This window comes from Quercus lobata, chromosome 9 (assembly GCF_001633185.2).
Source record: "Quercus lobata isolate SW786 chromosome 9, ValleyOak3.0 Primary Assembly, whole genome shotgun sequence".
In the NCBI taxonomy this organism is placed as follows: domain Eukaryota; kingdom Viridiplantae; phylum Streptophyta; class Magnoliopsida; order Fagales; family Fagaceae; genus Quercus; species Quercus lobata.
In genome coordinates, this window is record NC_044912.1 from 18,348,055 (window position 1) to 18,361,737 (window position 13,683).

The 13,683-nt window shown below is 33.6% G+C and overlaps 1 protein-coding gene across 1 annotated transcript; it reads left to right on the plus strand.

Annotated features, from left to right (window-relative positions):
- The first annotated feature begins 4,848 nt into the window (after positions 1-4,848).
- On the plus strand, positions 4,849-6,257 carry LOC115962247 (desmethylxanthohumol 6'-O-methyltransferase-like). Its single transcript, XM_031081150.1, has 2 exons — positions 4,849-5,607; positions 5,796-6,257. Exons 1-2 carry the CDS (start codon positions 4,849-4,851, stop codon positions 6,093-6,095), a joined length of 1,059 nt encoding a protein of 352 aa, XP_030937010.1. The 3' UTR covers positions 6,096-6,257.
- Positions 6,258-13,683: the final 7,426 nt, after the last annotated feature.

Genomic DNA, 13,683 nt, shown 5'->3' on the forward strand with positions numbered 1-13,683 from the left:
CTTCAATTTTTTGTCGTTTTCCTCCGTTCTTTTTGCAAGGTTTTCCTCTCCCAAGGCTGGTAAGACATTTATACCCTTCCTTTTGCATTTATTTTCATGTTTCCTACATAAAATCATGCATTATTTGGGAAATTTCGAACCTATGAAATTTTTGGGGTTTTAAAAGAATTAAGCCTTTTCTTTCACAATTGATCAATGGGTTTTTGTTGTGGGACAATATAAAACTGTTCTTGGTGAATTAATTTGATCAATTTGATGATTTGTGAGAAATTGAAATTTCTAGGGCTCAAAACTACCCGAATTGGGGTTTTTGTTCAATTTGGTTTAAATTGATGAAATTGGCTTGTTGGATTGACTCAACTGATCATTATAATGTGTTACTTATCTTGCGTAATGATCAATTGATCAATTTGTTGGTTTTTTGAACAAGTGGTTTTTCAAATTTTGGGATTTTTGTTATAAACTCTATGCTCAAGCCAATTTTGTGTTTCTAAACTTGAATTGAACTTATTATCACTGCATTAGAGCATGCATCATACCATTTATCTGTTCACGCATCATATAGATTTTTTATTTTTTTTGTGCTAACTTGCAATCTACCCTTGTGTTTTTTTTTTTTTTTTTTTTTGGTTTTGTTTTTATGTCTTTGTCCTTACCTTAGCATCATGCCTAGGAAGACTAGAGCTCATAGGACACCCTCCACTTCTTCTGAGTCTATCTCTAGGAGTGAGTTGTTTCGGAGTGACAAAAGCAGAGTGTTATATGAGAAGCTGAACAGTAAGAGAAAGATTTTGGCTGAACGGAACGTTGTGTTAGATGAGTTAGACCCTGCCATTAGGGCAAATTTTGAGAGTAGGGGCTGGTTGCCTTTGTTGGAGATAGATCATCCACCCCTGACTGTCCTGATTAGTGAGTTCTACTTGAACCTCTCTTGCCACATCTATGATACCAAAACTTTGGTTAGGAGTTGGATACAAGGTGTAGAGTTCACCATTACACCTAGGGTAGTGGCCGAGGCTCTTGGTGTTCCAATAGTTAGGCAGCCCGTTTATCCTTATGAGGAGTCTCCACCCCTTGATGACGTTATGTCATACATTACTGGGTCTTCTATCCAGTGGGATTCTGATCCTCGGATCATGTCTGCTGAGCTTACTGAAACTATATATCTTTTCTTTAGGATAGCGTGTCATTCTTTGTAGCCTATTTCTCATCTCCACACCATCCCTATTGAGCGATGTGTGTTTTTGTACGCCTTTGTTTCTGGTGCTACTATTAGTTTTCCTCATTTGTTTCTTTGTTCTTTGAACGAAGTTCATAAGAGTTCAGCCGTCGCTCATGCTCTTATTCATCCTATTTTCATTCATAGGATTTTGTTGTTTCTCGGTTTAGATAACTTCCCTACTGGTGAGCTTGTACATGTTGTAGCTCCCATAGGTGCCACCTTCCTTAGGCAGAGGGCTGCTCATATGAGAGTTGGCTCTACACGTCCTAGAGTTGAGCCTTTTGGTGGTGTACCCCCTCCTCCCTCTTCTATAGGTGATGCTACGGCTGAGGCGTCTGGTGCTGTTGCTACTGATGCTGATGTTCCTCCACCGACTACTTCGGATGATTCAGAAATTCGACGTACGTTGGATCATGTCTTGACTATTCAGGTGGCTCATGGACAAATTTTTGTGGACGTGCTCGATGAGATCTGTGCCTTGCAAGCAAAGTTGGCACAGTTTTGACGATCCTCACCTCCACTTCCTTTTAATTATGGATTTTGATTGCCCTTTGGCATTCTGTTACAAAAAAATAGGAGTACATTTGGGACATTTGTAGAGATTTTTGTTTGTTGGAGCTTGTGGAGATTAGATTGTATCTAGGTGCTTCACTTTGTATTTACCTTTTTTGGCTCTTGATGTATTTTTGTTGGGCTATTCTTGTTAGGGGGAGATACATTTATTGTTTTATATGTTTCTTTTTTCACTGCTTATTGATTTATATTTATGAGCTATTCATTGATATATGTCTTTATTTTGTGTTGAGTGAAATCAAAAAATTTATTTTGTTTACTTGTATTTTCCACACATACGTTTATGCGTTTGTTTAGTGTTTCAGGAAATATTCAGGTTGATTCAATTGAGCTGTTGTTCACACTTGCAACTGATGGATAGTAGTTAGGATTGAATTTGTTATAATGGGCATTTTTTTGTAAAGGGCTTTTCTTTGTAAACTTTGAGCTTTAAGTTGTGTTTTGTCACGGATTGCCAAATGGGGAGTTTGTTAGGTTCTAAGTACTTAGGAACTAATGTATTAGAACTTTAATGTGTATTGTTGGCAAACCATGATCAAAACAGGTTGTTTAGCTTTGTTTAGACTTGCTCAAAGTTGTGTCTTTTATGTAAAGTTGGAATCGAGCTATTGCAGAATTAAGTATGCATTTCGGCTTGGCTCGATCGATTGAAGCTTAGACTCGATCGATCGAATCTTGGGTAGAATGTTTTTTCTGCAGAATTTTTTCAACTCAGCCCTAGCCTATTAAAACGTGTAAGGTTTTATATTTTGCCCTAAGTATAAAAGACAAATCCTAGCCAAGTTTTTGTGGTTGCTCTATTTTGCTGTGTGTGTGAATCTCTTGTGAGATCTAGAGGTGGTTGCCTTCACACATGCTTAGGATTATCAAGAAGGAAATTTGATTGAAAGCTTGATGATCATTCAGTTGCTGCACTAAAGAGCATAAAGAAACACAAGCAGGTGTGCTTGTACTTGCTGGAGAATCCAAGAAAGAAGGAGTCTGTGGTCTCGGAGTTTGCACGTGGTCATGTCAGTAAGTTTCTACTATTGGGTAGAAATAAGATATTAGTGGTCTAAATCGCTATTGTAAAACTTTGATTCTTTCATAGTGGATTTAGGTTTACCTTGAGGATTGCTAGGTTAAATCCTCCCCAGATTTTTACCGGTGTGGTTTCCTGGGTCATCATATCATTGTGTAATTTATATTTCCGCTGCTTTGCATGATATGATTATATGATTGTATTAACCTAGATCTGAAACTTGGACTAAGTAATCACTTGGCTAATTTACTAGGTTAATTCAGTTGTGTTTTAAGGGGTCTAAAAACTTACACACTTATGCTATAAAATTGTGTAAATTTATAGAGTTAATGTAGCATACATGTATTTTTGCATAGTTAAAAAAAAATATCTTCGAACTAGGGGGGCTCAGCCCCCACCTAGTTTCGTCACTACTTTACAATACCATCATTGTAATTTGCAACAGTATCCAAGTTTGGACTATCTCTCAATATCGGGAATTGGGTTATAATAGTATCCAAGCTATATTGTAGTCTTGGACATATTGCATCTTAGAGGTATTTGGTACGATATTGATACATACATATCATACTTGGGTAAATGAGCAAAGATGGAGTATCTGTGCATCCTAGTAACAAATTTGTCAAACACTTAAAACATAAGCTCTAAATTAATGTTGAGTAATCTATAATCTATATATATTTTTAAAAGATAATTACAATTAGTTGCTAATCCCACACCTTGAACATTTTCCTCCACTAGACCCCCACTTTGTGTATGGGGAGACACCAATTCAGCTACCAGGCCCTTAACATCTATAATCTATATAAAACCGGAGATGTTTGGCTTTTGGTTAATCTCATGATATCTTGTCATATAAGCTTTTAAGGCCTCACAATTTTACACATAAATATTCTCATATATATAAATATATATATATATATATATATATATATATTTAATAGAGTTTAAATTCTATTATATATTTAAACACTTAATTAAAATTTTAAAATATCATATATTTTTTAAATAATAGAATAGATATAGTTACATATATAAACACAACCATGATTAATACCTATTATTAATTATTCCCTCCGTCCCACTTTGTTTGTCCTCTATTCTATTTTTGGATGTCCCAAAATATTGTCCTGTTTCTAAAAATAAAAGTCTTTAATTTACTAATGTTCCTATTATACCCCTATTTTATTAATAATTCAATATTTTGATAAATTTATTTAAGGGCAGTTTTGGAAACTTATACATTTTTAAAAGGTAGACAAAATAATAAATGATGTTCCCTTAAAAAATTTGACTTTTCAAACAGGACAAACAAAGTGGAACGGAGGGAGTATCATAATTATATATATATATATATATATTTAATAGTTCCATATAAAAAAAGCATAATCAATACTCATTAATTTCCATCATAAAGATCACATATTATATTTAATAGTATTTAAAATAAAAACATAACAATAATAAATATATATTAATAACTATCATAATTATCATAACTATCATAATAAATATATATTTAATAGGGAAAATTATTAGGTACTCCTAGAGTATCATAAATGTGTACTCTCTTCTCTCACATGAATGTTAGGTCTCACTAATTAAATTTATGGTGAGACCCACTATTCATGTGAGAAGAGGGAGTACGCATTTATAATACTCCGAGAGTACACAATAATTTTCCAAATAGTAGATATAGTTACATATATAAACACAACCATAATTAAAACCTATTATTAATTGCCATAATTATATATATTCAATAGTTCCATATAAAAAAAGCATAATCAATACTCATTAATTTCTATCATAAAGATCACATATTATACTTAATAGTATTTAATATAAAAACATAACAATAAAAAATATCTATTAATAATTATCAATTTTCATATTTATTTACAAAACAAATAGAGAGATTAAAAAAACATATTTTATTACAATTGTTTTCATTAAATACCCAAGCGAGTTGCCTTTCACTTCACTTGCTCAAAATCTTCATTTGTGTGAGAGAGAGAGAGAGAGAGAGAGAATGGAACCAACAGAAGCTCAAGCACTGCTAAAAGGCCAAGCAGAAATTTGGCAACATTTGTTTGGCTTTGCAGACTCCATGGCACTGAAATGTGCTGTGGAGCTTCGCATTGCTGACATTATACACTCTCATGGTGGTCCAATCACTTTGTGCCAAATAGCAGCCGGAATAATCAACTCCCCTTCTCTTGATATTCCATACCTCGCACGTATCATGACATCACTAGTCCGCAAAAACATCTTAACCGCACATAATCCATCAGATGGTGGGGATACTCTCTATGGATTGACCCCTGCATCAAAATGGCTTTTGCATGATGCTGAGCTAAGCCTAGTGCCAATGGTATTAATGCAGAACCATCCATGGCTATTGGCACCTTGGCATTACCTTAGCCAATGTGTCAAAGAAGGTGGTATTGCCTTTAAGAAGGCTCATGGCTGTGAGATATGGGACTTTGCATCAAAAAATCCTGAATTCAACAAGATCTTCAATGATGCCATGGCATGTTCGGCTAAGATTGTGAAGGGGGTGGTCCTAGAAGAATACAAGAATGGGTTTGATTGCTTGGGATCATTGGTGGATGTAGGAGGTGGGACAGGGGGAATGATAGCTGAGATTGTGAAAGCACATCCACGCATCAAAGGTACCAACTTTGATTTGCCGCATGTTGTTGCTACAGCACCAATTCGCAAGGGGGTCTCCCATGTTGGAGGTAACATGTTTGAGTCCATTCCTACAGCTGATGCAATCTTCATGAAGGTAAAACAATAGCCTACCATGTGCTTACATTTTCATTCTAGTTATTAGGTAGTGTTACAATTTTTAAAGTTACACAAACAATAACTTGATATCTTGACCTCTCTACCCCTCTCTGTCTCTCTCTCTCTCTCTCTCTCTCTCACACACATTCAAATAACAAAATTCATGATATTATGATTTTGTTGCAGTGGGTACTACATGATTGGAGTGATGAACATTGCATCAAGATATTGAAAAATTGCAGAAAAGCAATATCAGAAAAGATTGGAAAGGTTATTATTGTTGATATTGTACTTGAAAAGGATAACAACGATCTATTTGATGAGACCCGCATGGTATTTGATTTGTTGATGATGGCACACACCTCTGGAGGAAAGGAAAGGACTGAGCTAGAATGGAAGAAATTATTGGAGGAGGGAGGTTTTCCTAGCTACAAAATCATCAAAATTCCAACTATGCCATCCATTATTGAGGCCTATCCACTGTGAGATAGAATTATTGGACTTGTTTTGGAAATGAAGGAGAAGAAGAAAACAAATCCAACACAAATAAGAAGTAGTTCTGTTACATAAACGATTTGGTTTAGTTTGATTAGTAAAACAAACCATTGTCATTTCTTTTCATCTTCAAAATTTCTCTTTCATTTTGATTGGTCAATATTACTTGTTTGAGATCATGTTATGATTAATATGCTATTATGCCCAATGGATTGTGTTATGAACCCAGTTGGTTTTGTTGGTTGCTTTGAGGAAATTAAGACCTCCTAATTGATAAAAGGACTACTTCGAGGAAGTTTAAACCTCCAAAGTGAATACTCAGTCAATAATAATATTTTTCAGCTTCCTTTATTAATCAACATTTAGCCATATAAATTGATGGGTTTACAAATTCAAAAGAAACTTAATCTTTATCTACTGCAAGTAGATAAGATTTATTCAAATGCTAAACTAACCATTCATCCTATCATTATCTAATTATCCAACTCCTAATAACAAAATTAAAATCTTAAATGATAAAATTAAAGAAAAGCTAGCCACTTAACATTCCTCCTCCCTTGAAATTAGCCCTTGTTAAGGGCTTAATCTAAAAAAATTTGTTGCATATGAGCCCAATTTTCCCAAGTTGCTTCTCACATATTGGATCACTTCTTGGGCTTCAAAGATCTTATGATCGAGCATCCACAGAGGTGGTAAGCTTTTTGTTGCTGTAAAACCATAACTCGATTTAAAAGTTGTTGCATGCTTGAATTGTGTGAAGGTGGAATGATTTGATTTTGTGGAGCTCCAATGGCCTTGTTATCTTCAAGTTTGCCTTGCCTATCACTTTCCTTAATTAGCTTCTCTTGTTCATAGAGAGCCAAATTCCTCTCTTTGGGTGCACACTGCCCACCACCCTCTTTAGTTGGTGTCTCTTGTTCGTATCTAGGCAAACACAAGGATTTGCATATCACTTGAATTTTCTTTATACTTTTCATTTGATCAACTGCTAGAGATTGTGTTTCTCTCACTTTCTCCATGCGTTCCAACAATTGTTTCTTCATGCATTCCAACAATGGTTCCTTCATGCTTGGCTCTAATACTAATTGTTATGAATCCAATTGGTTTTTTTGGTTTCTTTGAGGGAACCAAAACCTTCTAATTGATAAATGGACTACTCTTCTAAATGATAAATGGACTACTTCGAGGGAGTTTAGGCCTCCAAAATGAATACTCACTCAATAATAATATTTTTAAGCTTCTTTGATATTAATCAACATTAAGCCATATAAATAGATGGCTTCACAAAATAAAGCTAACATTTAAATTTAAAAAAAAAAAAAAAAAAAAAAAAAACTAATTTTTATTTACTGCAAGTAGATAAGATTTATTTAAATGCTAAACTAGCAGTATATCCTATCATTATCTAATTACCCAACCCCTAATAACAAAAATAAAAACTTAAATAACAAAATTAAAGAAAAACTAGTCACGTAACAGATTGATGGATATTTCGATCATGGTATGCAATTCATGATAGAAAGAACAAGAAATTGGTTGGTATTATGCCCAGACCAAACTAATATATAGAGCACAAATTGTTTAGTTCAAAATATTTGGAGTCAAACCAATTGCGGTATAGGCAAAGTTCATATTCGGCACTTTTTGGTGCGAAAATTGCCCGGTTTAATTTACTCCAAAAAAAAAAAAACGTTTGACTTTTTATGCTATGTTGTGATGTAACCAAACAGAGTCATATGAGCCCACTCCATTAATATGGCCTAGATATTCGCGTGACAAACTCTTGTGCAATTGAAGTTTGTAGAAAGCAATCACAACACAAGGTATTTTCATTTTCGTGCCTCTGAGCGACGAAAAAAAATGAGTTTGTAGAAGAAAAGTAGCCTTGGGAAAGTCTTTCTCGTAGTCAAGAGAGGGAGATGTGAGGGGAGATTGGGCAGTCAGTTCCTATGCGAGGGATGCTAGCCGATAAATTTAAAAAAATATATATTAAAGAATAGTTTAAATTTAATCTATTTCATAGTTTAAATTAAATATTACAAATTTAAAGATGTTTCTAAAAACAATGTGTGGAACAAGAGAGAGTAATAAAGAAATTATAATATCCTTTTACAAAATCAATCACTTAAAAGTTATAACTGTATAATTTTAATAGTAGAACTTTTGCGATATGTAGCACATTTGGTTGTGGTGAAAGAACTTTAAAAGAGTTCTAAAACTCTTTATTGAAAAAAGAGAAAAAAAAAAAGGGAGGGTTCTGACAGCCTACTAAAAAGGAGTTTTAAGGGGTCTTTAAAGCTGAAAACAATTTTAAGGTTATAGTTGAAATTTAGTGCTTTTTGGAAGAAATTGTATTATTCAAACAACTTATTTAGCTTAAATTGAAATTTTTATTTTTTATCAATATTGTAGATAAAGTTAAAAGTTAGTTGAAATAATACAGTGGAGCCCATATAGTGTCGGGGGGATAAACACCTTGGGGAGCTTCCTTGAGTAATTAATATAACATATAGAACACACTTTAACCCAAAAGGCCTAAGCCCAATGGGTATGTGCTCAATTATGTTATATTAACCACTCATTCTTCTCATCTTTATTCAATGTGGGACTTCACTCACACGTGTAACCCAACAATCTCCCCCTCACATGTGAGTCTCTGCTTCTCTGTGGGTTTCAAGACCTCTCTATGGGTCATGAACAAGTCCTACTTACTCCTCCTTGCAATGTGGGACTTCACTCACACATGTAACCCAACAATCTCCCCCTCACGTGTGAGTCTCTGCCTCTCTGTGGGTTTCAAGACCTCTTTGTGGGCCATGAACAAGTCCTACTCACTCCCCCTTGCCTAATGGGCTTTTCACTTCATCAGCGCGTCATCCATGGGTCTCTCGTACGCCATCCATAGGAACCACGTGTCAACCCGCACGCACATCCATGGGAACCCCGTACGTCCATGTCCATGGGAACCTCGCACCACACCATTATTTAGCACCATTAGCAATATTCCTTTGTTGGGCTTTTTTCTTTTCCAGGATCTTTATGTGTGGGCCGTTAAGGCTTTCTCTGTCCCCGCTGGGTAGGGACCATGAACACCTCACCACCTTCGCCGCACATCACCATGGGCTCTGATACCACTTGTCGGGGAGATAAACACCTTGGGGAGCTTCCTTGAGTAATTAATATAACATATAGAGACACACTTTAACCCAAAAGGCCTAAGCCCAATGGGTATGTGCTCAATTATGTTATATTAACCACTCATTCTTCTCATCTTTATTCAATATGGGACTTCACTCACACGTGTAACCCAACAATCTCCCCTTCACGTGTGAGTCTCTGCTTCTCTGTGGGCTTCAAGACCTCTCTATGGGTCATGAACAAGTCCTACTTACTCCTCCTTGCAATGTGGGACTTCACTCACACGTGTAACCCAACATATAGTATCAAAAAGTACAATGAAATCTATAAATAGTAACAAAAATAAGCTGAATAGTAAAAAAATTAACTTTTTAAGCAATCCCAAATGCACACTAAATCCAAAACTTTAATCAAGATACATTGTAATTTGCAAAATGCTCAAAATATTATAAAGTTATTTAGTTAAAAGATCTATATTACAAAAGCAGTACTATGTCTCTTTGGTGTTTTGGGTATTTGGCAAATTACAGTGAATCATGTTTCAAATTGTATATAACACAAATAATGAATATATAGTTTTTTTAGAAAAATTAAAAATGACAAACACCAAATTTCAGCTTCTGCTTTAAGGATAAATCTCCTAAACAAAACTATCAACGTTTGACAATTGCTGTAAGAAAAAGTTTAACCACTTTTATGGAAGTGAGTTAAAACTTAAGTTTTAAAAATTGGAATAGTCAAAAAACTGGGAAAGAGTTCGATTTTTCCTAGACTGGTTCTAGGTCTAGTTCCCAGTTGAATCGGTGAACCAGTCGATCCAGTCTGGTTTTTAAAACAAGTAAAACGTTAATATGTCATGAGTATTTGGCATTATATAATAAATAGTGCCTTAAAGTTTTGGATTTATATAAGCATGAACAATATATGAATAGTAGAACTTTATCCTTTAAGCTTCAATTTTAGTTTTATCCTTAAACATCTTTAAAGCTTTTGAGGTTTGACAATTTTAGTAAAATGTGAGAATAGTTTTATATGTGTTGTATCAGTAAATCTATCACAAAAGTCAAAACCATTCCCTTGATAACATGATACGAATATTCTTTTGAATTTCAAAATAGATACAATGATGAAAAATTGAAGATTAAAGAGAGTCATAATGTCATCTATATTCATGTTCATCTGTGCTTTTAATGATATTGTCATAGATTTTGTTGTTGTTGTTGTTGTTGTTGATAAAAGATACAAAACTTACCTAATTTCAGTGTATATGTATGTGAAGTTCTCTCTTGGAAACTTAAACCCCAACCTTTACCCTCTATCTACAAAAACTTGTTCTTATGAAGTAACTATTACACCAAGAGAGTGCAGTAGTTAATATTGACATAGTTGTACTTTAGCACAACCATAACTCAAGTTAGTAGGTCTAGAGGGTATTATGTATAACCCCTCTCACATGAGTGTGGTCACATAAAATAAAAATTCTTAAGCCTAGATCACTTAGGTTTAGGCTGAATGCCCTTTATAAAAGGGACCCAAGACCTTTCATTATAAAGGGGAAAAAAAAAGTTTTACATGAGTTTTACACAATATCCTTACAGAATTTAATCTCTTCTATTATATATTTTTAATTGAATTTTTTTTTGAATACATTTTTAATTGAATTTATATTCTATTTTATACTTAAACTTTCAATTAATATCTTAAAAGATAGAATAGATAAGTTCATAAACAACATAATCATATTAAATATCTATTAATAATTATCATAATTATATATTTAGTATATTTAGTAGTTCCATGTAAAAGCACTATATATATATATATATATATCATAATTATCAAATTATCCTCATTGTTGTAAATATCAAATTATTAAGGCCTCGTTTGAGAGAAAGGAATGGAAATGAATGAAAAGAATAATTTTAGAATATTCTTCCCTTCCCTTGTTTGGGAGTTTTAATGGAAAAAATGGAAAGCACATTCCCTTGTTTGGGAGTTTAAGTGGGAGGAAATGGAATAGGTAGGAGGGACACTCGTTCCTCTCTATTCCCTTAAAATCTCAAATTTTCATTCCCCCCGAAATTGGGAAGAATAGGAGGGAATGAAATTAGATTTAATGATTTTTTTACTAAAACTTCCAAAATACCCCTATATTTTCAACCCTTTATTTTAAAATAGGGGTCTAATAGTAATATTTTCATAAAATGATTTCATCTTATTCCCTCCATATTGCTCTCAAACAAGATTACTTACATTCCATTCATTTTCATTCATTTCCATTCCTTTATTTTAAAACATCCAATCAAGATTACTTAATTCCATTCCATTCTTTTCCATTCCTTTCCCTAACTTAAATACATTCTATTCCATTCCTTTCCATTCTCTTATGATCATTCCATTCCATTCCCTTATGAACTCCTAAACAGAGCATAAAAGAAAAGAAAAAACTTATTGTAAGGCTCATGTGATGTGAAAATGGATGTACCAAGTTTAAATTGACTCCTAAAATCTGTTATGTTTTGCATTAAAAAAAAGTTTTATAACTTAGTAATGTTATCAATTGTATTGGATATTTTGTATAATTAGGTAGGTTGTAATGCAAGTTTAATCCCACTTTCGTGGTAGAAGAATGATATTTGATCCCACTTAGGTAGTGTAAGAGTGTTATTGTATCTTTACAAGAGTGAGTGAAAGAAACACAGAAAAACAAGTGAAATTTGCATTTGTTGTGTTTTTGTAAAAATGTCAGTCGAAGCCTCAATTGCATTTGAGTTTAACAAGGGTCATATAAAAGTTTCTGCTTGACGGTTATTATATTCTTGTAAGACACTCGGTCAACTAAGGGACATGCAAGATTATGTAAAAATTGTTTCTGCAAAATTTATTGCCGTGAGTTTTACTACTTGACATTTAAAATGTTTGTGAGAGTTGGGGATTGTTTCTAACTATTTTCTAACCATAATAACACTTTATTTGTAACTGTTTATGGTCTATATATATCAGTATTGTCCGCATATCTGACCAGCAACCTAATTTGACTGACCCAACCCAAACCAACTAGGTTTGGATGGTTTTGGCAGCTTCATTCAAATGGAGGCTGTTTTTGGTGTGCTAAATCCAAATGCAATTGGTTGGATGGTGGATTTTCGTGGCAAATAACCAAAGAATCCAATCCTAACCAGCCAAAGAAACCTTCTTCCCCTTCACATCGCCATCTACCCTTTATTAATAGAGGTCTATGGTGTAACCCTAATTGTGCTAGGCATGCCATGGCTGATGGGGTCAAATTCATTGTAATGGGAGTTATTTATTATTGCCATATTCAATCAAAGTTGCTAAAGTGGTCTGTTGTTAGCCTGAAATGGGTAGTTGTAGTGTATTTGACTGTGTTTTATAAAGGGATTCATGTTGTATGTGAGGTAAAATTAATACCATTGCCACATGTCAAGACTACGTGTATCAGCACCTTTTGTAGATAAAGTAGCTGTGAACATTTTTTATACAGATGATGTGATCTATTTATCTATTAGGATAAGGCCAATTTGGCTTGCTGTGTAAATATAATTAGGTTCATAGTAGTCTAGTAGAGGGAGTTGTTATATTTACTGCGTTGGATCAAATTTGCTAATGCTAATAAGGATTGTTGTCAAACCTGGAATGTGTAATTCTTAATGTATTCAACTTAGTTGTATACAGGTTTTCATGATGTATACAATGTAACATCCTTGGTTGTTTTTGGAAACTTGGATTTAGATTTTATATTTGTAGATGTGAAATTCGTTAATTTCAAATCCATAGATTTTAAGTGTTATTTCAAATCCGAGGATTTTACTTGTCAAATCCAAATTCTAAATCTTCTTAAAATTTTCCAAACAAAATATTTAGATTTTAATTATCCAAATCCAAATCCAAATGCACCATTGGAGAGTGGTCACATGTCAAGATTATGTGCATCAACAACCTTTTATGGATAATATAACTGTGAGCTTTTTTGATGTAGAGAATGTGGTTCATTATTTGTTGGCAAAGGCCAATTTTTATTTGGTTTTTCAATACAAATTCGCAACAATTCATTATTTTTTTTTTTTTCCTCTTGTTAACATGAATTTCAATTATGTAAAAACAACATAAAAGGGATGATGCTAGAACTTACAAACTGATTGATGTGTTACCAATTACGGAAAAAATTAATTCAAACACTTATTTATTAGGTAGTCAAAGCCCATTAAAATTAATTCAAACACTTGCAAATTTTATATAGTAAAATTTTTAGTAACTTAAAAACTAATCCAAAAAATAAAAACTTATTTCAACAGGTTATTTGTATTGAAATAGCCTCCTAATAAAAGAAGAAAGAAAACTTTTCTTTTTGGGTTAACCTAAATTGGGAAGGCCCCGAACCTGCAGAGCTTGAGGCCCAAAATATATATGGGTTGGCCTT